A 25,543-nucleotide genomic window follows, 5' to 3' on the forward strand; every position below is an offset into this window, starting at 1 on the left:
CGTCTACAAGTCCCCCCCCATTCTATTCTCGTCTGGATTGGATGCTACCCAACTTATAAAGGAACTGACTGGTGTTTAGTTAAGGCTACCGAGCTCTTCCCTGCTTATATTGATTGCTCTTCGACATTCCATTCCACCATCCTTCTCTGCGCTCAAATCTCTTTGCCTGCTTCGTCTCTCATCGTTCTTGCTCTGTCTCGCCCTTTCTTCTCCTCGGCACAACCTTTCTTCCTTCTCCTCTTCTTCTCCTCCTCCTTCATTATCTGCTTCTCGTTTTCATCGTTCTCTTTATCTGTCGCTCTGTTTTCTCGCTCTTTATTTCTCGGACAAAAAATCAAAGAAAAATGTCGACCGATTCTGCCATTTCAATTGCATGGGATGTTTTAAAGTGCTTAGTTGCTCCCCTCAAGCGTGGATTCAGCTACGTCATGTCCTCCAAGAGCTACGCCGACAATCTTCGGAAGGAAGTCGGGAATCTGGAGTACGAGGCTGAGAGGATCCGCCATGCCGCGGAAGGGGCCGAAAACAATCTACGAAGTATCCACGGATGGGTAGGGGAGTTTCTGGCAAGTGCTGAGAAGGCCTCGATAGAGGCGGGAGACCTGTTGGGCGAATTCGAAAAGGCGAGCAGGACTTGCTGCCACAGGACTCTTCCCGACCCCAATTGTCGCTATCAGTTCAGCAGGAAGGCCAACCACAAGACCGGTGACCTTAAGAATCTCATTCTAGAATGCAGTAACAGGGAGATCTCCTTCAGCGGTCCTGCTCCTGGTGATGTCGCTGCTCTAATTCGAGCTGGGAGAGAAGGCAAAGATGTCGTCCAGTCGACCACCACAGCGGCCTCCGCTTCTTCTGTCGACTTCGAATCCAGAGCTTTGATGATACGGAACATCATGGACGCTCTTGTGGATAACCGCTATAGCGTGGTCGGGGTTCACGGGATGGGCGGGGTCGGCAAGTCCACCCTTTTGGTGGATGCTGAGAAGAGAATAAGGGAAAAAAATTCGTTCGATTGGGTAGCTAAGGCTGACGTGTCGCAAAATCCAGACGTCAAGAAGATTCAAGAAGAGATTGCGCACTGGTTGGGCCTTAGTGACATAAAGAAGGAAGACACTGTCAGTTTGCGAGCGAAGCTTCTGCGCGAGAGGTTGGAAGATTTGGAGAGGAAGAAAAACAAGGTCCTCATAATATTGGACAATCTATGGGAGCAGCTTGACTTGAAAGTAGTCGGCATTCCTTGTGGAGTCGACAACAAAGTTATAGGATGCAAGATGTTATTGACGTCGAGAGATCGAAATGTTTTGCAAAGGGATATGGCCTGCGACAAGGAGTTCCCACTTGATATGCTGGAGGAAAACGAGGCAAGAACATTGTTTGAGAGGATGGTGGGAGACAAAGTTCACGACGACGAGTTCAGAACCTTGGTGGATGAAGCCCTCCGCAAATGCGCACGTTTGCCTTTGCTAATTGTCACAATGGCGAAACATTTCAAAAATGCTGGTTTATCTGAATGGAGGGATGCTTTGAATCAAATTGAGCGGTGTTCAAACGAAGGGGTAAGTGCAGTGATAAATAAGATGTTGCAATTGAGTTACGATCATTTAAAAAGCGAGGAGGCCAAAAGTTTGTTACAACTTTGTGTTACTTATGGCGTCTCCGAGCCCTCTCTTGAAAACTTGATGAGGTACGGCAATGGTTTGGGGATATTTCCAAAAGATAGCAGCATGAATGAAGCTAGGGATAGGTTGAACACACTTATCCGCACTCTTCAAGCCTCCTCCCTTTTGTTAGACAATGGAGGCACAGACAGGTTCAAGATACATGATTTGGTTCATGACTTTGTTGCTGAGTTTGTTTTAAGAGATCGCCTCCTTCTCGTGTCGAAAGATAAAGATATGTCGGCAACACAATTGCAAAATGAGAGGCTCAAAAGTTGTTCGGCGATATGCTTTCCCTATATTGACATGGAGGAAAGTCCCAAAGAAATAGATTGCTCCGAATTGCGCATCTTTTTGCTTTTCAACAATAATCCATCTCTTCTGGTTTCAAATTCATATTTCAACTCTATGAGGAAACTTGCTGTCATAGATCTTACTAGAATAATTCTCACTTGTTCACCGACGCCATTTCAGTTCTTGGAGAACTTACACACTTTGTGTCTCCGGAGTTGTTTGGTAGAGGATGTGGCCATTCTTGGCAAGCTAAAAGGGCTTCAAATTCTCAGCTTTATGAACTCCAGTATTGAACGATTGCCAAAAGAAATTGGACAACTAGTAGAGCTGAGGTTGTTGGACTTGAACAATTGTTTATATCTTCAGAAAATTGAACCGGGTGTACTTGGAAGATTGATCAAATTGGAGGAGTTGTATATGGAGAATAGCTTTAATAAATGGAATCCCATGGAGCAAACTCAACCAACTAATGCTAGTCTGATTGAGTTGAATCACATGAAGAATCTCTGCACTCTACATGTCCTTATTCCCGATCCAAGTGTGCTCCCAAAGGACCTAAATGTGAAGAAATTAAGCAAGTACAACATCCAAATAGGTAATACATGGTACCGGTGGAGCAGATACAAAGGATTGAGGACATTGGAGCTCACATTAAATTCAACAAGCGATGTTATTCAGAAAGGATGCATACAGAGTTTCTTAAGCAAAACTGACAACCTATATTTGGAGGAGTTGAACGAAACTGAGCAAAGTATTTGTGCATTGTCCCAAGAAGGTTTTCCAAAATTAAAACATCTACAGGTCCTTAATAGTCCCTCTGTTGATTACATCCATATCTCCTCTTCCAAATCCTTCAGTGTATTAAAAGTAATTCGAGTCGAAAGTTGTGACAATATGAAAGCTCTATTTCCTCTTTCATTATTGAGAGGATTTCCACAATTGGGAAAGATTGAAGTTGTCAGTTGCCAGTAAATGCGCGGGATTGTAGAAGTTGATGATTGTGATAAAGTGGAGTTGCATACTTTGCATTTATTAATATTGCGTGACTTGCCAAATATCAAGAACTTTTTCACCGTCGGGACAACTCCTTCAAGTAGTTCATTAGACAACCAAGTTGGCACTAATATTATATTCTTCAGTGGACAACGGGTAACTTTCTATGAAAATAATATAATATGTATTATTTTTTCCTACCTTTGCTAATTAAATAGCTACACATATTATGATGCTTATTCATTTTGTCATTTTCAATTCATTTTTTTCCTAATTACCTTATACGTTCATACCTTCTCTACAATTACATAAAGCAATCTTTTGTTCTCTTCATTATGTAGAGATCCAATTAATTGTATAAAATCCATGTAAATTTAGTTTGTGATAGGCTTCGAATTATTTTCGATTTGCATGCTACAACTATATCTATATTAATAGGGTTTCATAAAGCTAAAGTGAAGGGAAATTCGGCACTAAAGTAATTCTTCTTCTTTTCATGTGGATTCTATTGAATTTACTTATCAAACTTTGTTAGGATCCACAAATAATATAGGCGACTCTCTTAAAAACTGATACGAAGAATGGGAAAGAAGATTGGGTTTTTCAGTAAAAGCAACCGTGCTAATTTAATTGATGCATATCTTTTGTGTGTCATGTTTAATTAAGTAGTTAGTCATTGCAAAGGCCCCATAATCATAAGAGTACAGAGTTTTGTGCATGTTTGTTCATGGATATTGTATATATAGATATCTTTGTACATACTTTTGGCATTATAACACAAATCCACAATCTGTGTTTAGTTTCCTATTAATTAGTTATTGATAGTGATTTACTAACATTAAAGAGAAGTTAGCAAAATAAGGATGATCAATTGCCCAACTAAGAAAAGCACATGACTATTTTATATGGGGAAGTTGACTAGATAAGATTGTTCTTTTATAGTGGTGCCATATTACTGAAGTTGATCATGAGGCCTAAGACTCACAATAGGTTAGCTTGGAAAATTAGGTTGTGGGTCCCACACGATAGTGTGTGACTCATCTTCTTCCTCTACTTTGAGCTTCCATGGAAAGAGCGCTTTCAAAGATAAGGGAAATTTTACAAAGAGCCTTTGCGGCTTTGCTCTTTTTTTTTTGCATCGTAATCTTGTATATAAACTTTAAACCAAGTTTAAAGAAAATGACAAATTATTCAAGTTCAACATGAGGGAGCAATTACAAAGTTAATAACTTAGCTCATCACAACAACATTTAATGACATTCAATTGAAATTGAGGGCAATTAATTATAGTATATTAAATTCTAGACTAGTAGGTGTAGTAAACGGTAGTTAACCGTTTAAGTAACTATTGTGATAACATTTAATAGGAGATCCTTTTGGTATAAGTAGTGGGTCCCAAAGATTGTGATGTAAGTGGTGGGTCCCACAAGGTTGTGATGTTAGAGTGTGACTTTTCTTCAACCCAGCCTTTGAGCTCCCATCGAGAGATCTTACTTGCAAAGATAATGGAACTAGATCTGGAAATTTCAACTGATCCTTTGCAGCTTTGCTTTTCTTTTCTTTTTTTCCTTTTCTTTTTTTGTGTGTGGTAGTCTTTGGAGCTTTTAACTTTCTAGGATTCCAAATCTTCATTAAAGAGTTACTCTTGCCTTAGTATTTCTTTTTATTTTTATTTTTTGTGTGTAAAAGCTAGATATGCAAAGATCCAAAGGTTTATAATGAAACGCTTCTTAAAACTGTAATAAATCTCCTCTGACATTATAAGACGGTGGCAGCATACAAAAGTAGTAGTCTAAGGCTTGTCAAGGATGACAACAGACTAATGAACGAAACACAAAAAAGTTGTATAGGCGATAGCGAGGGGTGATGGCGAGATAGATGGGAGATTGAGAATAATTGGGCAGATGAAAGCGTTCCTAGAGATGTAGCAATGAACTTTCAAAAATAAAACGAATTACTTTTTACCCAAAAAAAGAAGGTAAATAAAGTTTTCCATTGTCATGGAGACCACAGGTCTCTTCACCTTTCAGACGTGTTGATTGAGGTAAGTATGACAACAAGGATGCTTAAGTAGGATAGGCTACATATGCATCTGACTTAAAAGGAGTACCCAAGGTAATTTACAAAAGATAGGAAAAAAGAAGTCCAAATAATCTCAAGTTATTTACTATTTTTTAATATAGTTAGGATCTTGATTGGTGACAATGACTAGTGACTACTCAGTTATTGCAATATCCTAATTGCTGGCATGTCTATATTCATGTTGTTTTGCGGTAAATTAGTCCCTTTTTTGCCTAATAAATTTGGAGAAATCTGAGACATGTGAGGAGGAAAAGACCATAAAATGCCTGTTCTGTTGGATTTTATCAAGGAAACAGGCGATAGCAGTGTGTGAAAATTCCTCTTGACCTAAATGGATAAGGAATGGTGTCACGTTCAGCTATCAACTCCATGTCCATAAGTCATATGATACATAGAAGGCCCGATCTCGCTTGAGACTAATGGGACATAAGCTGTATATATCTCCATCTAATTGATATAATTTGACAATTAGAAAAATATTTCATGCATAAATTGATTGTTATTAGTAATCGGAATGAGAGTGAATTCTCGATGATTCCAATTCTTGATATTGCTAGTAAAAGGTAAAGTTCAGTAGTTGTCTTTTAAGGTCATAAATTAGCATTTGTTTATCATAGATTTTTATACGTGCGAAAATTATCCTAAAGGTTGTACATTACCTTGCTTATAAATTTCTTCGGCAACCATTTATAATGCATGCTATATCACGTAAATTTCCTGACTATCAATTGAAATTGTAAATGCTATGTTGACGGATTTGTCCATTACATTTCAATCCCATCCTTGTAGTTCTTGACAATGGAAGGACTTCCCCAATCCAAAAGAAATATGTTATTAAACTAATTGTATAAAATCCTTGCAAATTTAGTTTGTGATAGGTTCTAAGTTATCTCAATTTACGTGTTGTAAGTATATTTATATTAATAGGGTTTCATCAAAACAAAATGAAGGGAATTTTGGCATTAAAGTAATTCCATAAGTAAAGCAATTTATAATCTTTTGAAATATGTTCCATTGAATTTAATTATCAAAATTTGTTATTATCCATAAAATGTATAATATAGGTGGCTCTCTTAAAAAACAAAACAAAGAATGGGAAGGAGGATTGAATTTTCAAATAAAAGTAGTTATGTTAATCTGATTGATGCATGCCTTGTGTGTATCGTGTTTAAATAAGCACTTAATCATTGCATAGACCCCATAATTGTAAGAGTACATAATTTTGTGCATAGTTTTTTTATTATAGCAGAAGTAGGCCTTGGCAATCGTATGATTTTCATTATGTCACAACAAAACTCGTCATTGCAAATTCGGAATTCTTGTTCTTGGAGTTCCAAAGTGATGTTCACCATTTCTTTACTCCACATAGCAGAATTTGAAATCCGTGGTAAAAGAAATTACTTTAGTGTAGCTCCACATCCCACATTGAGTAGAGAATGTCTCGCTAAATAATTCATGAGTAAGATTCACCTTAAAGATCATCTTATTTGATGATCACCCCTAGACACTCCTTTGGGGAGATCGGGTCACGTAAATAAGGCCACGTTTGTAACAATATAAAATAATGGAACTTGATGCCTTAATGGAAAAATTCAATATCTTAAAGTCCAAATTTTTTTATAGAGACTTACTTCATAAGTTTCGACAGGTCTTGTATTTCAATTCAGCTACTTAGTATTTGTTAGTTTAATTTCCGAAGCTTCAAGTGCTCCACATTATAATGTTCAAGAAATTTGTGCCGAAATTTGAGTTTTCTTGTTGTTGAGTCCGTCCAATTTAGACAGTAACTTTTATGTAGCTTCAATATTTTATCAAGAAAAATCGATGGTTACGTAGTCTCGCAGGACCATATGTGGTTATCGCGGTTTCTCTCTATGGCGATCTACAAATCTAAGTAAATCCTTTCAACTAACTGTCTTTGCATTTGGCCTTTATAGTATGTATAGATATAATTGAATGCACTTTTGGCATCACGAACACAAATCCACATATGTATGTTTGATATCTTCTTAAATTGGTTATTGATAATGATTTACTAACATTAAATTAAGGACAAACAATTGCTTGGTTAAGAAAAACACACAACTATTTTGTCCAGCAAAAGTTGAGGCGGCTATTTCGTTGACCAATAAAGATTGCACTTTTATTGTGGCGATTAGCACTAAAGTTGATGGTGGGCCCAGGATTCCTGCAATAATCAGTTAGTAGATGGTCTTGGACATATTTGTTGCGGGTCCCACAAGGTAGTGTGTGTGAGTCTCTACGTCTTCGCTTTTTCTTGATCACCATAGTCTTTGGGGCTTTTAACGTTTGTCGTAGTTCTCATTGGACACCGGCCATGGATATTAGTTTAAACTTTTTTTGGGCCAAAATTTGAGGTCGAAAGTGTTGTTGGGTTTGCTTTATTATACAGAGAGAGATAAGTAATGCTCCACTTGCTAATACATTTCTGAAGGAGAAATTCCTCAGACAGAATAAAACTAGCCCACTCATCAAATTCTTCTGACACTGGCCATGAATAGGATCTCTAAATGCTTTCCGATGTTCCCAAAGAATTTAAAACTCTCATCAACCTCACATGTATGGCATAGACATTGCACACATGTACATTGAAAGAAATTGGAAAAAAAAAATTTAGAGGAAAGTGAGCAGTAAGGTTCAAGAGGCCAGAGATGAAGGGCCTTTAATACGCTCACTTGACATCATTCGCATTTGCAAGATCTCATTTATTTTCCTGATTAAAGGAATCTATGAAGGGCCTTTAATACGCTCACTTGACATCATTCGCATTTGCAAGATCTCATTTATTTTCCTGATTAAAGGAATCTTTGCTCTCTCTCTCTCTCTCTCTCTCTCTCTCTCTCTCTCTCTCTCTCTCTCTCTCTCTCTCTCTCTCTCTCTCTCTCTCTCTCTCAATTGCACCAGTAAAAGGAATCTAAGCACTCTCCGTCCCCTAATTAAGTAAGATATCTAGGGTCTAGGGCTTCAGATATTACCCTGTTTAGTTTTTATATGAACCGCAAGACCATTCTGATGTAACTCTTGTCAAAGAAATAAAATACATTTGTAGATAAGATATTTTAGTTCAGTCATATGTCTTGTTGAGTGGATAGTGAAAGAATGTTTCAAAGGAAAATGAAATAGAGTGATTTACAGGCGAGTCTACTTTGACTAAACTAAATGCAATATAGGCCATTTACCTAGAACGTTGTTTATGCACCCAAAGAGATTGTGAAAACGGGCCCTCCCACAAAATTAATACGTCGACTTTCTTAAATAATTTTAATTTTCTATAATGGGATATTTAGGAAAACCTTCAATTATTTGAATTGAGTATAAGTATGATCTATCTTTGATATCTAACTGTTGGGTCCTCTAACATGGATGAAAATCAATGAATTTTAAAGGGAAAATTCAATCGATTAAGTATATTTAGTTCTTTCAAGTGGGGAATGATGTAAGTAAGATCTGTTCGTTTGACCCAAGCAATTCTTTTTTTAATTGCTTTCTCTTAGCCTCCCTCTTTAATTGCTTTAGAGTGATATAATATTGATTTGAGGCATTCGGTATTAGGAAAAATCACACCTTCTATTGCATTGCACCTTTTGATGGATGATTGGTTGGCTTTTTAATCTCAATCTCTCCATCATTTTCTTTCTAACTGCAAATATTCTTCCTCGAGCGATCCACGGCAATTTTCTTTTACTACATCAATTCCGTAACTTCTAACGTTGATCACCCTTTTGACATGGTTCTTGTTTCTTTAAATCGATTCTTCCTTGTCTGTAAGTGATTTGAAGGTACAATCCAATATTCTTTGTTTTGCTTTGATGGTGAATATTTGAAGTGATGGTTAAACCAATCATCTCATACAAGTTGCTTTTACAAGTGAAGATATAAACTATACAACTCTCCTTGAATCCATAGACATATTGCAACATTGAAACATCATATGTTCTTCGAGTATTGATTGAACATTCTTGTCAATGTTTGATGTAACAAATGCATACTCATTGATCCCCTTAAAAAAGAGGTTAATTCCAATCATTTAGCTCTCTTTTAAGTACCACAAAGATCAAAACACGTGATATATGGTGTGATCTTACCATGGCACAAGTGTGTTGTCTAATTTGAACCCTATAAAGAGTGCTGATCTTATGCTAACAAAGAAAAGATGGGATATTATTGTTGACATTAAGATTGAAATTAATGCGATTGTGACTTTAATTGATGCAGAAGTTATTTTCACAAGGGATATATATTTAGAAATGTGAATTTAAGGAGTTAATCAAGTTCAAATATGGACAAAAGTTAAATATAAAAGATTAGTGATAATGTTTGTTTCATGAGGGCACATATCTTTCCATTGAATCACATGAGACTCAACATTTTAAAATGTAGTTATTGTGCTCGATATGCAGGATTCAAGATATATTCAACATCTGCAAACTCTAGATGTGTCACATTGTGATGGGTTATCAAAAATGTTCACACCGACAATTGCTGAAAATTTGGTGGCAGTCACAAAATTGAGGATAAGTAATTGTAGAATATTGACAGAAGTCATTAATGATGAGAAAGGTGGGTATGAACGTGTGGTGGCTTTCAATTAACTGAAGTATATGGAGCTTGATGGATTGATAAAATTGAGAAGTTTCAGCTCAGGGGGATACACTTTGATGTTCCCCCTCTTGGAAAATATCATTGTGACTAAATGTCCCAACATGAATTTTTTCTCTCAAGGACCAATAGAGGCGTCAAAGTTGGAGAGAGTTCAAGTATCGAAAGCATCGTGGTTTTGGGAGGGAAGCCTCAACATCACCATCCAGAATATGTTTGAAGAAGTGGTATGCACTGGTTACCAAATTTTGTGCAATTGGATGGTTTTGACCACTAACTAAATAATCACTTTTGCTAGCTAGAAGTTTATGTTTAATGATGCATTTTATTTTATTTTTTTGACAGGGTACATTTGCTGGAGCAAAGAACATGCTGCTATCTGAGTTCCCCAAGCTGATTGGAAAATGGCATAATGAACTTAATCCCATCAAGTCGTATTGGCAATTAGAATCATTGGTGGTAGATAAATGTCCATCATTTGTCAACGCTATTCCATCCAAATTGATGCTTGTATTAAACAATTTATACTTTTTGCAAGTGCGCGATTGCGAGGTGCTTGAAGAAATATTTGATTTGGAAGGGCTAGAGGCTGTGGAAAGCACTCGAGTGCTGCCTCAGCTATGGGAATTGAACTTGGTCAATCTACCACAATTGAGGCGACTGTGGAACAAAGATCTTCAAGAATTGCTATGCTTCAATTCTCTAAAAAATCTCATCCTTTATAATTGCAGCAACTTGGGACATGCTTTCTCTCCATCGATGGCTCGATGCCTTGCCAATCTTGAACTAATGGAAATAAAGGAGTGTGGTCAGATGGAAGGAGTGATCGTAGAGGAAGAAGGAGAGGGAAGCGCAATGGAGAAGATTACATTCCCAAAGCTCAAGCGGATGACTATGGAATACTTGCCCAATTTGACTTGTTTCCTCTTGGGAAAAAATCATATGCTGGAATGCGCCACATTACAAGTGCTGAAAATTGCCCATTGCCTAGAGATGAGAAGTTTGATTAGGCAATCTTGGATGGAGAATGACCATGGCACCCCCTCACTTTTCACTCTCCAGGTAAGTCTATCAGACAAATGCATTTTGGCATTTCATTTCAAACATATTCTCGTAGTATTGGACGATGCATGGTATGATACAAATTTTGTGCTTTGTGCGAGTTTATATACATAATCTTCTAATATTTAAAAATATTCTAATCCTCAAGAAATATAACTATGAATTTTACATCTCCGTATCCTTTTGGAAGTGTTAAGTTGGTGTCGATTCATGGAATCGTATCATGCGTGGTACTTTAGAATTAATTAGCGAGGTTCTTAAGAAAGTTATCACAATAACCATGTAAAAACATTCAATTTTTGCAATTTCAACTATAAATAGTTACAGTAAACATAGAGTAGCATCTAAAAATGGCAAAAAAAAATGTAGTATCACCACTTCATATTTTCTTGTGCAGAAGTAAACTGGCATTGTTCTATTAAACATGAAGAAAAGGGGGAAAGAAAACTTCGTAATATAGAAGTCCAATTCACAAATTACCTAGCAATTACAGCTCATTGTACTATAATCATCTTCCTAATCAATGAAACTGGAGGAATTTTGAGAGCAACTCTTTTAACTCGAGTGCTCTAAACTTCAATAATGATCAATGCAATCAACCTTTTTATTTCCTAATAATCGCCTATGCTTAAGCTGGGTTTGGATAATAAAATAAATAAAAATAAAAAGGTCCATATGCATGACGCAATTCGTCTTATTTGTTCGCAAATCATACTTGAATCGCTATACTTCAACAACCTATCAAATTACGTACCTGCATCATACACTAAATATTAACTCTGAATTATCATATTGAGTGATAATTAGTGTGATATTGCACACGCAATCTGTGTTTGGCAAGAGAAAATGTAGATAACTTTTTTTTAGAAAAAGAAATGGTGAAAAAAAGGAAAAAATGAAAGAGAGAAAAGGACAGCTAGACAATAAATAGTAGCAATTCCATGGGTGGTCACCGGCATTGCGGGTCTTATTTCATAACTAGATGGCAATATTTAGTCAATATCCTAGCTAAAATAAAAATTTTAAAAAAAATCTTTATAAATTATCCAATCAACAACACTACTAAAGAGAAAATATTAGGTATTAGGTACATTAAATACGTCATTTAGGATCCGTATTAAATCATCTGCAAATCGAAATGTGGTAAAGCCGGGCCCACCTATCAGTTGAACAATCAAAATATTTGCTCCCCCTCCCTTCAATAACGCCCAGTTACTAGAAAGCTCTCTTTCCTCTTTCTGGTTTGGCTTTGCTCCCTCCCTCCCTCTCTCTCGCTCTTTCCTTCCTTGGTGGCCTTGGCCTCTATCTGTTGCAGTGTTGTTGCGGTGCGCTCACTAGACAAATGAAAACAAGAAAAAAGAAAACAGAAAAAGGAAGAAATTAGACAAAGTCTATTTGATGATTTAGCTTCTCCCCCTCTAAGAAATGTTCGCTCTTAGTCATTTCATTTCATCCTCTTTGCGACGAGGGGAAAAAAGAAAGTGAACCAAATCTACAGAGTCAAAGTGACAAGAACTCTTCTTCCTCCCCCTCCCCTTCATCCTCTTACCTTCGTTTTTTTTGGGGGCGATTGATTGGGTGGTCTGTCCAATGGTTGAATCGGAAGCCTGTAATCGCTTCTCGAAGCTCGCCTCCTCGTGCGCATGCATGCGTGGGTCCGAGTGATTATGCGGCGAAGCTTGTTGGTTATGGTGTGTCGAAGTGGATCTCCGATGCGAAAGCGATTATGGCGTCGATTCGGTTGGGCGTTGATTCCGACGAAGAAAAATTTAAAAATCTTCTCTTCAACCCTCTCTTCCTCCTCCTTCGTCCACAGCCGCCCGACCTTTGCCCCTCCTCCGTTGTCGCCAACGGCGGAGTCACCGACGGCTTGATTAGGCTGACCCTCGCTATGTCCAAGCCGAGCATGGCCAGCTTCCTCCGGCTTCCTCTGATTTGTCTATCTCATCGTTCTATAGATCTCAAAATCTTGTCATCCATAGCGACGGAGTTGCAGATCTGGAAGTTTGACCACCGTCGCTCGCAGCCATGGACGAGCCGCTGTCGCTAGAGCCATGGCTGCAGATCTGGAAGTTTCGTCGCGAGCAACGACGGCTTATGGACTGCCATTGTCCCCTCTGTCGGCGCCCACGGTTAGCTCATGGTCGGCCCCATCCATGGCCGAGCCACAACTCCATCGTCACTGCTGCTCGTTGTCGTTGCCCGTCCAGATTTGGAGTGGAGTTGTGCCTCCAGATCTGGTATCGTCCATGGATGCAAGCCTAGCTCGTCCATGGCTCACGAGGAGGCTCCTCCACAGATCTGGCGACCACTGCTTGTTCATGGCCATGAGCCTTGACGGTGATTTTGAGATCCCGATGGCCATGGACTGCGAGGTCAAACAGCGAAAGAAAAACAGAGGATTAGATGTCAGGGAATGTTGGAAAGTATATCCAGAGAAAGCACACTGTTTGTTGTAATCAGAACATCAATGTAAAGAAGATGATAACAACTTTATAATATCCTTCCTTTTACAAATCTTGGAGGAGAAGAAAATAAGATATAACATAAAATTGGAGGTGAGGTACGGATAACCGAATCTCCTTAAGGTGATTAGTTATCGCCAAAGGTGCTCCAGATTCATGAACTATGCCTCCCAAGATACAACACCTCGAACTGTTTGGATTAGCACTATGCAAACAAGACTCGGTCGAACCGTTCAATTGAACCAACACACCAAAAAACGGAAGAGTAGAAAAGTATATCAAAGCTTTTTGGAATCGAGTCGAAAGACCAAAAACCAACACCACTTTTTGAAGCTCTATGCTCCCATCTATTTATAGAGAATTTTTAGTTCATGTACTAAAGAGATTCATGTATCCAAAGATATATGAATTCAAAACATTCATGAACTCAATAAATACATGAACTAAAAGATACATGAATTTAGGAAATTCATGAATTCAATAGATACGTGAACATAAAACTATAGGAAATTCATGAATCCAAAAGAGATACGTGAATAGAAAAGACGTATCTTAATTTATTGGCTTTCGTTAATCCATTAATCATAATTATAACAATAATTACAACAATCCCCCACATTAATGGATCAACCAAACATTTTTGACTCGAAGGAATCTGCTTATGCCTGTTGAAATACACTGCATCAAGATAGGTAACTTTCGCTTTGAACCTTCTTTAGTGAAAGCCTATCGGACTTACTTAACTAGTCGATGGACTAAGCCTTGAATCACCAGTTGTTTGTGTAAGCCTAGACAATAAACCTCACACGGAGTATTTCCAATTCAAGATTGGTTCTCGGTTGTGTTCGTTCTTTCGGCCCTGAAGCTCTCGGGATTCATGCGTGCTTTAGAAAATCTAGCCTTTAAAAATTTTCATAGAGTCGGCCAGCTCCACGCATATAGGTGCATTCCTATTAAAGATATCCTACCATATCTTACTTGGTTGTTACATTCCAAGTTATAGGAATCATTAAACGCATAGCGTACCCTTAATAACTTATTTGTAGGAAAGCACTTTGTTGCATCAAAGGAATGGGAGACAGTGCTTACACTAGAGTTTCCAAAATTTGCGTTGTCGTATTGAACCTAGTCCATGGGATCTCCAATCGCATAGATTAGGTTTTCACCCTGGAATCTCTTTATTGGGTTGAGGCTCTTAAACCCATTTCCCTCGATGTGCAGTTTATCTGTTCTTTTGACAAACCTTTGTCAACGGATCCACAATATTTTCCTTTGACTTTACAAAGTCTAAAAAATGATTCTATTTAGAGCAACTGCCTTACGGTAGTGTGTCTACGACGAATGTGTCTAGACTTACCGTTATAAATCACATTATGCACCCCCACACTTTTAGAAAATTGTAGGATAGCAACTTTTCATTCCATAACTCGTATGGAGTTTTACCTGTCTCTTTGTGTGGTATTTTATTAAGAATATAATTTGTAGTTAAAACTGCCTCACCCCACAAGTTTTAAGGTAAACCTGAACTCAAAAGCATGGCGTTAGCCATCTCCTTTAGTGTCATGTTCAATCGTTCGGCAACTCCATTTTGTTGTGGAGTATAAGGTGCAGTCGTTTGGAGAATTATTCCAAAACTAGCACAAAACTCTTTCAAATTGATTGAACTATATTTTCCTCCTCTATTTTGAGGCACAGAATGAGATCTTCAAGGCTCATCTCCTTCCGTTTGTGCTTCAAATAATTTTTGAAGTCTGACCAGCCCGGAGGTAGTTTCTCAATCATGGCTGCCACTTGGAATGATTCACTAAGTATCATTCTCTCAGCAGAGATGTCACTCAGAATTAATTGTAATTCTTGGACTTGACTCATGACAGATTTAGAATCCACCATCTTGTAGTCCAAGAATTTGGCAACCACAAATTTCTTGGTGCCAATGTCCTCAGCCTTGTATTTCTTCTCTAAGGACTCCCATAACTATTTAGCAGATTCAATGTTACAATAAACATTATAAAGAGAATTCACTAAACAATTAAGGATATAATTTTGGCATAAGAAGTCGCCATGCTTCCAAGCCTCCAACGCATCGAGCGTCGTGACATCTTGCTCATTTGGACTAATTATCGGGCACAACTTCGATAAATATTTCATCAAATTGAGCATGGTCAGATAGAAGTACATCTTCTACTGCCATTGTTTAAAGCCCACTCTAGTGAATTTCTCCGGTTTCTCATTAGCTGTAACTGGAGGTGTTGCCATCACAGTAGGCAAAGTTCGTTGAACTATCCCTCCAGAAATGGAGCCAAAAGCCATTTGGCCTACACTGTTTTGAAAAACAGTCCCGAGCATACCAGTCATATGACTTGTACCCGCACCACCAAAATTGGTGTTAGCCCAAGGGCCCGTAGCATTGGCTGCTAGCAATTCAGACCTTGAGGGTTGAACATCTTCCATAACAACAGTCGAATCGACCATAGGAACGTCTCCTGAAACATTCTAAACGTTGAATGTCATTTGATTGTTTTCAGCCATCTCAATAATCTGACAAGAACAACAAACAGTGAGTGATACTAATCGCCTTAAGATTGTTGGAAAGTATATCCAGAAAAAAGCACACTATTTGTTGTAACCAGAACATCAATGTAAAGAAGATGATAACAACTTTATAATATCCTTCCTTTTACAAATCTTGGAGGAGAAGAAAATAAGATATAACATAAAATTGGAGGTGAGGTACGGATAACCGAATCTCCTTAAGGTGATTAGTTCCTGCCAAAGGTGCTCCGCAGATTCATGAACTATGCCTCCCAAGATACAACACATCGAACCTGTTTGGATTAGCACTATGCAAACAGGACTCAGTCGAACCATTCAATTGAACCAGCACACCCAGAAAAAACGGAAGAGTAGAAAAGTATATCAAAGCTTTTTGGAATCGAGTCGAAAGACCAAAAACCAACACCACTTTTTTGAAGCTCTATGCTCCCATCTATTTATAGAGAATTTTTAGTTCATGTACTAAAGAGATACATGAATTCAAGAGATTCATGTATCCAAAGATACATGAATTCAAAACATTCATGAACTCAATAAATACATGAACTAAAAGATATATGAATCTAGGAAATTCATGAATTCAATAGATACGTGAACATAAAACTATAGGAAATTCATGAATCCAAAAGAGATACGTGAATAGAAAAGACGTATCTTAATTTATTGGCTTTCGTTGATCCATTAATCATAATTATAACAATAATTACAACAGGGAAGAGTGGCCATGGAGACGGCTAGAGCTTGAACGTGGCCATGGACCAGTGGCGTCATGTGCGGGCAGACCACAAAGAAGACGGAGAGGGTTGGACGCCCGGCAATGGTCGTCTTGGGCACGGCGCCGGCAACTCCGCTGGTGGCGACGGCGGAGGGAGGCGGGAAGGTTGGGCTCAATGTGGGTGGAGATGGAGGAGAAAGTGTAGATGGAGGAGGAAAGTAAGGTGGACTGAGATTTTTTATATTTAGTCATCTAACGAATAAAAAAGCCCAACATTTAGTCAATGTCCTAGCTACATAAAAATTTAAAAGTAATAGGAATCAATCGTGTGGTCAATACTTCCATTCCGTCTCATGAAGTTCTCCTAATGTGAACAGTGAAGGCAACAAATAACAACCTCCTCCGGCACTTCTTTTTCTAGGTCGAATCCTAGGGCACTTGAAAATGCGTGATATTGACCCAAATATGATTTTTTGGTCTTTTCTACTACAGATTCCACGCGAGTTTCGGTTATTGCTTCTTCCTTTTTTTCGTTGACGGAGGAAATGTTTGTGTTTTTTCTTATTCTAATACTTTTGTGTAATTTTTTCTATTGTTGCTATTGTTGCTGCAAGGAGAATGTTTAATCATGAGGAGTATCTATACATTTGTTTACTTTTTTTATCGTAAGAGTTATTGCTAATTATTTACTTCTAGTGTCATTTGTATGTATAAGTTGTCATGTAAAAATAGGTATCCCCACATTTTGAGGATATTTCAAAAAGTCATTATAACACTGAAGCAAGAATACTAATAAATTCGGGGAAGCATAAAAATATTTATATGATTTCTTGGTAGTGATAAGTTGTGATGGCGTTAATTTCATTTTTATGTCAAATATGGGCTATCTATAATAATAGGTTTCTCCCACATTGTTAGATAATTTCAAATACTCATCAAAATCCTCAATTAAGAGTATTAATAGATTAAGGGAAGTGTGGAAAGTCATTTTGGTTTTTTGGCTATGACAAGTCATAGTTGCATTAATTTTATTGTAACCAAATGAAAAATATTAATACTTTGTTTCTTGGACACTCCGTTAGAGGTCATAACATAGTAAAAAAAAAAAAAACATAGTTGATTTTCTCACCTCTATACAAATAAACATCAATGTACGTGCTACATATTCACTTTTGTTAATAATTTTGGATTTTTCTAAATCTACTAGAGATGAAAATGGGAAGTCAATTTCTTTTAATTGATAAGAAATATATGTAGAACCATCTTACACCTATCGCTGGAGCATCATCATATTGCACCCATCAGCGCAGCGTTGGAGCCAATTCTTACCTTATCTAATGTTGCATTATAGAAAGATCAGTGCAAACAACTTTTATAATGATTAGTGTGAACAAATTTGAAAGTTCGAGAATCCAAGTATTCATCATTGAACTTTCCTAAAATTAAAGGGATAACTCATTGCTAGCATAAAATGTCAATTGAGACATTTAAAAGTCGATGCTCAACGTACTATTGATTATAAATGCATTTATAATTTCATGCTTGTTGCAATGCAATATACTTTGCCTTAGTCGTTAGTCAGCTTAAATGAAAGCATCAATTAGCCGCTCCTTTTTTTTTTCCACTAACAAGCTCTTGCATTCTCATGATTTGTAAGAGTAAGGGAAGTTTAGAAATTCTTTCTTTGAGGTCATAACTCAATTTAATTACATTCATTACATCATTTTTCTCAATATGCCAGGTACAATGTCCCCGGCTTTGGCGAATGGTTCTCTCCCATATAGACAATTTAAGCAAAATATGGAGTGACGGTCCTCAAGAAACTCTCACCTATGACAATTTACGTGAAGTACGGGTTCAAAATTGTGGGAGCCTTGAAAATGTGTTTCCTCATTGGGTGGCTACAAATCTAACCCAACTTCAGGAACTTCAAGTGGAGTCCTGTGAGATTGAGGAAATAATCACCAATGGGAATGAGACTCCACATTCCAATACTACTCAAGATCTTTTCCCAAAACTAACCTCTCTAGTGTTACATGATATGCCACAACTCAAGAACTTCTGCACCAACTTGCCCGCTTTGAATTGGCCATTCTTGAAGGAATTACGAGTGACTCACTGTGATAAAGCGAACATTCTGTCTTTTGTAGCATATATGAGCAATTGGGCTCAAAAAGATTATCAATGGGGCCTTTTAGACCAAGAAGCACACTCTTTAGTTGAAAGGGTATGATTTCAGCTGCTCTCCCTCAATTTCGATTTTGTTCTTTAAAGCACTCACCGATCTCATATCCACTACATAATCAAGCCACGTTATATTGCCACCTTCCATGCGAATCATCTTTATATGTTTACTTTTTACAACACATGATTTATTGTCGAAACTTTGTTGAATTTACTTCTCTTGTTGTATTGGCAATTTGACAGGACTTTCCCAACTCAGAGAGACTTTTATTAGTCGATAACAATATTCAGATGATACAAGATGGAAATTTTCTGGATGACATGTTTAGCAAGCTAGAAGCACTAACACTGCCATGCTTTCATGATAGAATGGCCGCCTTTCCTTCCATATTCCTCCTAGAGAGATTTCAGAATCTACGAAGCCTTGAGGTCTTCTGTAGCTCCTTTGAAGATTTATTCCCGAACGAAGGGCTTGTTGAAGAAGGGAAACATTCGATGCTTGAAAATTTAAGAGAACTTAAGTTAAACAAGCTACACAACTTAAAGTGTGTGTGGAGAGAAGACTCTTTATTGTCGTAAATTCTTCAGAGTATCAAAATATTTAAGGTTTGGGATTGTCCTTGTTTGACGACAATATTTTCAACCATGACATCCTTCCAGAAGCTGATGAGATTAGAGGTGAAGAATTGTTCAGGATTGGTACATCTAGTAACAGCTTCAGTGGTCACAAATTTGGTGCATCTCGAATGGATAACTATAATAGAATGTGAAAGAATGAAAGAAATAATGACAAACGATGGAAATGAAGAAGAAAAAGTGATTTCTTTTAGAAATCTACGATCTTTGACACTCCAACATTTGCCAAGTTTAGAATGCTTTTCCTCCATCCCGAGTTGCACTTTTAGGTTCCCATTCTTGTGGAGTATTGAAGTGGAAGTGTGCCCAAAAATGAAGACATTTTCTAAGGGTACGCTAAGCACACTAGGACTATGTGATGTGTCGCTATTTAGATACAAGTGGGAAGAAGGGAATTGTGGGGAGGGTGGTGAGGATCTCAATACAATCATACAGAAGTTATCAGCATAAACAAATGCACATAGAATTGGTAAGAATTCAATTGGTGTCATTCTCTCATCCGTTCTTTTTTCTTTTTTTGGCAGCACGGTAAGTTTATAAATTTTTCTTATTGTAACTTTTCTATTATTGATTACATCTGATCAGATCATCATCAACCGTATCGATGGATCTCGGCTCCTCCTTCACTGAACAGTAGGAAGCAAAGCAGGGCTCTCCTTCTCCGTCTTGACCCCAGAGGCTCTCTCTCCATCTTTCTTCTTCATATTATTCTTCCTCCTCGGTGGAGCGAAACTGGGGGGAACCTCTGCTGCCTTCACGGAGGATGAAGCGAAAATGAAGAATCACGAATTGACAGGACTGCGAGAAGCGAAGCTGCACTTAGTGGAGTGGAGCCAAGTAGATTCAACCAGACGCTGTCGTCGTCGCCGTCATCACCGCTGGAGGTGGCACGGCCGTGTCTAGACAGCCAGTCGTCCACTCACTTCATCAAAGAAGAAGAAGATCACACTCTCTCTCCACATCTGCATCCGACAAATCGTAAGTTCACGTTTCTTTCGATATTGGTGTCTTATTGCGCATGAGTTAGGGCTATATTCTTCAAATTCGTTCCACATTAGAGTCTAAAAGCAGGAGTTCCTCAAACTAGCAATTTATTGCCCTTAAATCTACACCTTCTATGCTTCCCTCGCGAGCATTGGCGAGATTTCTGCGTGTTTGAGCTCTCACAGATGGAGATGATATATTGTGTTCAATGTCTCATGTTTGAAATTTCTTTAAGGAGAGATATCTCTGTAACATCAGGTACAAATTTCTATCAGGAAAAAGGGAGAAATCATGGAACTTGAAAATATTCTGAGAATTCCATGCCTTGTCAAAAATATGAGATGTCACTTTTACGCCTTGATCGTAATATAGTCTGGATTGTCTGAGGAATCACTTGTAATCTTGATTGGGTAAGTGATGCTGGGAGGATAAAATTTATCTCCAATTCATTCTAAAATCTTTTCATAGCAAGTCAAACTAATGAAGTGTACTTAAACTGTCTCTAAAGTTGTCGTTTAAGTACAGGTTGGTCCAAACATTCGAGCAGATTGAGGCATCCTGAGCTGATTTTTTAAGGTCCCATGCGCCCAAGGCCTCTCACTGCTCTTACATCGGCCAGCAAATTTCAAATGGAGCATCCCAATGGAGCATCCCTTTTTCAAAGGTGGTGAGGAGGCCCTCTTATGTTTACTTTGGCTTGGTATGATCCCACGCTCATTGACCCAAACTCTCATGTCTGAAAATCAAACATATGGAGGCTGTTTATATATTTGCTTATACTCTAGTGTATTTCCAAGTTGACTTAATGCAATAAACAACATGACATGTTATATTCCTTGAAGTGTTCACGGGTATATGTTTAAAACCAGGTATATGTCTTAACAATGGAGTAATTGAAGCAGGGGAAACAATGAAAGGACGGTTAGTGGGACTTAAACTGGTGGTCGAGGTTTGAAAAAATAACATTTGTCCCCTTTTTGTGAATACATGTGTTGGAAAGCAATTGCTGAGGCAAGTCCAAAGAATTATAATCCAATTCCTCTTATATGGAGGAACTTGACAATGTTATTCAATGCTGTAAAAGTAGAATATATATGTAAATCACACGAGGAGACTAGTTGATACGGACAAGCAAATTGCAACGAATGTCACTACCTCCATAACTAGAGGGAAAGACCTGAAAGATAAGGGGGTGGCTAGTTATGTTTCTGAAATTCCATTGTAGATCTAATGACTGATAATTTTGTTTTCAAATAGGAGATACTATTTTATTTTGTTACATTAATCGGAAATTTGAGAAAAAAAAAAGATGAGTTTACTCTGTCAAATTGATTCGGTATTTTGATAAAATTTGAGTTGCGCTTGAAATAATTGAACAGCTTAGATTAAAATTTTTCACTTCCATCCGTGTTCTGGTCATTGATGTCTTTGCCTTTTCCCCTGCTCTGCGGTTTGTGTGGCTTAAATTCATCGTTTCAAATATATACGGGACACGGAAGGCTTTTTCTAGTCATGTACCCTATTGCACCTAGGAGCGTATATTTTGACAGTTGACTTTGGGTTACAGTCTGAGATTTTTTATTTTATTTATTTTATTTTTTATTTTTTGCAGTCTGAGATTGTCTACTATCATTATAAGGTTTATTGTCAATTGAAACTCCTGAAAGTAGCAACTACTGCCTTATATTCATGCTATGTGATTAGATTCTCTCATTAGTGTATGCTTATGTTTTGGTCTTTCTTCACCATAAGTTGGTTTTCAACCACATAAATGAGGAGACTACTCTTGTTCAATTCATCAGGCAACATAATCAGGAAAACAAGCAAATTGCAACTAAGGTATTCAGACGGGTCGTGGACGGTGAAGCTCAGGAGCCATGGACATTTTTTTCGCTGCTTGACACCCAATTGCTAGAGAAGCTCGTTTGCATCTAGGAGATGTTTGTGTGTTTGAGCTCATTGATAGGGGGGATGTGTGTTTAGAGTCTACATTTCCACTAGTGCTCGTAAGGACTTGGTTTACATTGACCGAAATGAATTTTGGAAGTGTCACTTTAGATAGTCCAGAATAAATTCAGTATTCATAGTTATATCTCTTTGTTTAGTCTTGGTGAATCAATGAAGTGTACGTCTTCCATTCCCATTGGGTTTGTGAGTTTCACAATTAACAAGATGCACACTCATTAATGCTACATCCCAAGTCTAAATTAAACAAAAAGAATGTGCTTCAATGTCAAAGCAAAAATTATAACCTAAACGCTCAGCATGAGAATTTAGAGGTGTGACTTGTTGGTTTCTAAGTTGCGCTTTTCTGCACAGTGTTGCATTCTTTTTCTTGGTCTGTCTCAAAAGTTATGAAATTTTCTTGATAAGATTTAGTATATTGATGGGTGACATTACGATTTAGGAGATGCCAAGTGTAGCTATTGTGTTTTGTCTAACGTAAAAAACATGTAAACGTTAGTAACATGATTGGATGCATTGATTTGTAGATCGTTGTAACTTGACAGAAGGTTTACACCAGTACCTATGAAAACTCTCCTTTTTCTTTTGTGCAAGTAGGACCAAACAGCCTCCCCTGCTCTTGAAAAAACTAGAAAATTTGAATCGAAGTATCCATCTCTGAAATTGGTGATGCGGCCACTATTTTTAAGGATAGAACTGCGGTATGGCCCCTATGTCCTTTCATAATTGGCATAGCTCAACCATGATGCCTTCTACATCTTTCCCTTTAGTCCACTCTTTTCCCAAGTCGTTTTGGTTTTTCATAGGAATCACATTAGATGTTATTTTCTTTGGAGTGTTCATGGCTTTATCTGTAAAACCGGGGCAGTTTTGATTTTGAAATTTTATTTTTTAAATTTATGGATTCATAAGATTACCAATTCTAAAATGAAAGATTCTATTTTTTTTTTCCAGTAATCAGGTGTAAAGAAGATTACTATTATATATAGACTAAGAGGATGTGGTGGGGACGATCTAGCAACTCTTGAACTTTTGCCATGAGAGTTAAAAAATTATGTACACTACCGTAGAGTCTACAAGCACTGTATTATGAAATCTTAACTTCAAGTTGCAGGTTGGGATTGAAGACTTCTATTACCCAGTTAACACTATTAATTGAACTCCCTGAAACTAGTAAATACTAGCATAATTTTACATTTTGTTTGTGTTTTCTGTTTATTATTTCTTTGTATTTATTCTTTTCCTCATTATACTACATTGGTAGTGTTCCTTGTGAATTCATAAAGAAACTTCAGAAGAACTAGCAAATTGCAACTCTTAGGTATTTGAACAAATTATGGCTGGTGCAGCTCAAGACCTATCAACTCCATTATCCAGCTGGTCGGCCGCATTTGTGAAAGAAGCTTGTCTGGATGAAGGGGATGTCTGCATGTTTGAGCTCATTGATAGGGACGATTTTATGGTCAATCTCCATCTCCAATTATGCTAGTAAGGACCTCATTTAGGTTGATTGAGATGGACATTGGAAGTGTCGCCTGCAAGTAATTCATGTCTTCTTTATTCAGCTATGACAAATCAATTGGAAGTGTACTTACTTTTAGCTTTGCGTCTCTTTCTTGACCTGCTTACAGTCTTACCAGAATTCTCCTCTTTTTTTTTTTTTTTTTTTTTTTGCAGGTCAGAACAGATAGTCTAAATGTCCAGTGAGCCCTCTTGAGCAGCCTTTTCATGGTTTCAATTGTCTGAGGCCTCTCACTGCCCTTTAGAAAGCTGGAGAATTCAAGTTAGAGTATCCCTTTTTCCAGATGGTGACATGGCCATCTTTTCTTAAGAAAGAAATAATGGTGAGGCCCAGATCTCCATTCATAACTGGCATATCTCAATTATGAATGCCACCTATTCTATATATGTGCCCTACTGTGCAATTTTTTCCCGCATTAATTTGCTTTCTATAGAAACACAGGATATATTATCTTCCTTGAAGTGGTCATGGTTATATGTTTAAAACAGGCTCCTTAACAACTAAAGGGACTAGGAAAAACAATAAGTCGACAGTAATCAGGAAATTACCTAGTGATAGGTGGGTGTGGAGACAAGGTCAGAGGGTTGAGACAAGCAATAACAACCATAAATGAGGAATTTAATGATTTCTAATTGAAGTATAAATTCTTCCCAAAGATGATTACTTGGTACTTTCTCTGTCTTCTAGTTTAAGTATAAATTCCTTCCAAAAATGACTAGTTGGTACTTTCTTTGGATGCCTAGGCTTGGGAAGAAGAGGCGACACGAAATGTCCAGCTTAAGCAATAGCTATTGCAACAGGCCTAAGCTTGGCATGACTGGGCTCACTGCAACAACACGGCAACACTAATCGGATATTGCTCCTGGCAACAAATGGTTTACAAGAGCTACTATTGCAAGCAGGTTCAAACTTGCGATCAGAAATGAAGCGAAGGTAGGGCAGCCCTAGACCTCAAAAATTAGTCCACCACCTCCGTGGTGTGAAAACAAGAAAGGCAGCTAATTTTGTTTTTTTTTTTTTTTGCCAGGCAAATGAAGATCACTTTTTGTGTCTATGTATCCATCTAGGATGCTAGGCGTAGCTTTTCAATGTTTGTTCAATGCATATCGCGATGCGAGATTGGTGACTTGGAAATCCACCAGATTCGTGCATGTCTCTATATTGATTACACGTACTTAGTGTAGAGTCGAAGAGCACAGGATTGTGATATTTTGATTTCAAATTGCAAGTTGTGACTAAAGACCATCTCATCAAGCCTTTTAGACTGCTAACACGGATCTCTGGAAACTTCAAATACTATCATAAATATACATCTTGTTTGCCTTTTCACTTTAGTGTATGCTTACATTCCTTTGTCTTATCATACATTGGCTGGTCAAATGTCTTCATGGGCAGAGCGTTCCTTATGAATTTATAGACATGCAGTCAAGAAAACCAGCAAATTGCTACTCTTAGGTATTCAAACGCATTGTGGCTGGTGACCATCAGGACCTATCAGTGCTACGCTTTAGTGAACTTTCTATTGGTCGGTCCAAGTTTGTGAGAGAAACTTAGTCTTGAATGAAGGGCATGTCTACATGTTTGAGTTCCTTGATAGGGATGATTTTTAGGTTGAATTGGGATGTGAACACAGGAAGTGTCACTTTAGGCCATATACTAGTTAGAAGCGATCTATGCCTCTTTTCTGTTGTGATGAACCGGATGAGAGTCCACTATTATTTCTGATTGTGCTTTTTTCTGAACTAGTTACAATCTTATAATTTCTAGCCCTAGCCACTCCATTTATCGGATATTGTGATGAATAGCCCTG

General features: G+C 37.7%; 1 protein-coding gene and 1 long non-coding RNA gene across 5 annotated transcripts; both read left to right on the forward strand.

Moving 5' to 3' along the window:
* Nucleotides 1-344: 344 nt before the first annotated feature.
* Nucleotides 345-12,759, forward strand: LOC104455090 (disease resistance protein At4g27190). The gene is made up of 4 exons (XM_039300333.1): nucleotides 345-2,727; nucleotides 9,771-9,874; nucleotides 9,993-10,709; nucleotides 12,316-12,759. The coding sequence occupies exons 1-4, from the start codon at nucleotides 345-347 to the stop codon at nucleotides 12,757-12,759; spliced, it is 3,648 nt and encodes a 1,215-aa protein (XP_039156267.1).
* Nucleotides 12,760-20,762: 8,003 nt separating this feature from the next.
* LOC120291069 lies at nucleotides 20,763-25,201 on the forward strand. 4 transcript variants are annotated; one of them, XR_005548901.1, is made up of 6 exons: nucleotides 20,763-20,946; nucleotides 22,049-22,252; nucleotides 23,561-23,699; nucleotides 23,889-24,055; nucleotides 24,477-24,666; nucleotides 24,761-25,062. It is a non-coding gene; the product is annotated as an uncharacterized LOC120291069 (long non-coding RNA). The 4 variants fall into 4 exon arrangements; XR_005548893.1 differs by lacking the exon at nucleotides 22,049-22,252 and having other exon boundaries at nucleotides 20,764-20,946; nucleotides 23,561-23,752; XR_005548882.1 differs by lacking the exons at nucleotides 22,049-22,252; nucleotides 24,761-25,062 and adding an exon at nucleotides 25,129-25,201 and having other exon boundaries at nucleotides 20,765-20,946.
* Nucleotides 25,202-25,543: the final 342 nt, after the last annotated feature.

Source organism: Eucalyptus grandis, chromosome 1 (genome assembly GCF_016545825.1).
Source record: "Eucalyptus grandis isolate ANBG69807.140 chromosome 1, ASM1654582v1, whole genome shotgun sequence".
In the NCBI taxonomy this organism is placed as follows: Eukaryota; Viridiplantae; Streptophyta; class Magnoliopsida; order Myrtales; family Myrtaceae; genus Eucalyptus; species Eucalyptus grandis.

Bases quoted from the DNA above. Each gene is read 5' to 3' on its own strand.
- LOC104455090 (XM_039300333.1), top strand. From the start codon at position 345: ATGTCGACCGATTCTGCCATTTCAATTGCATGGGATGTTTTAAAGTGC. The intron at 2,728-9,770 runs GTTTTCCAAAAT...TTTTCTCTCAAG, and splicing joins TTGTGCATTGTCCCAAGAAG to GACCAATAGAGGCGTCAAAG. The intron at 10,710-12,315 runs GTAAGTCTATCA...TTGAATCGGAAG, and splicing joins CCTCACTTTTCACTCTCCAG to CCTGTAATCGCTTCTCGAAG.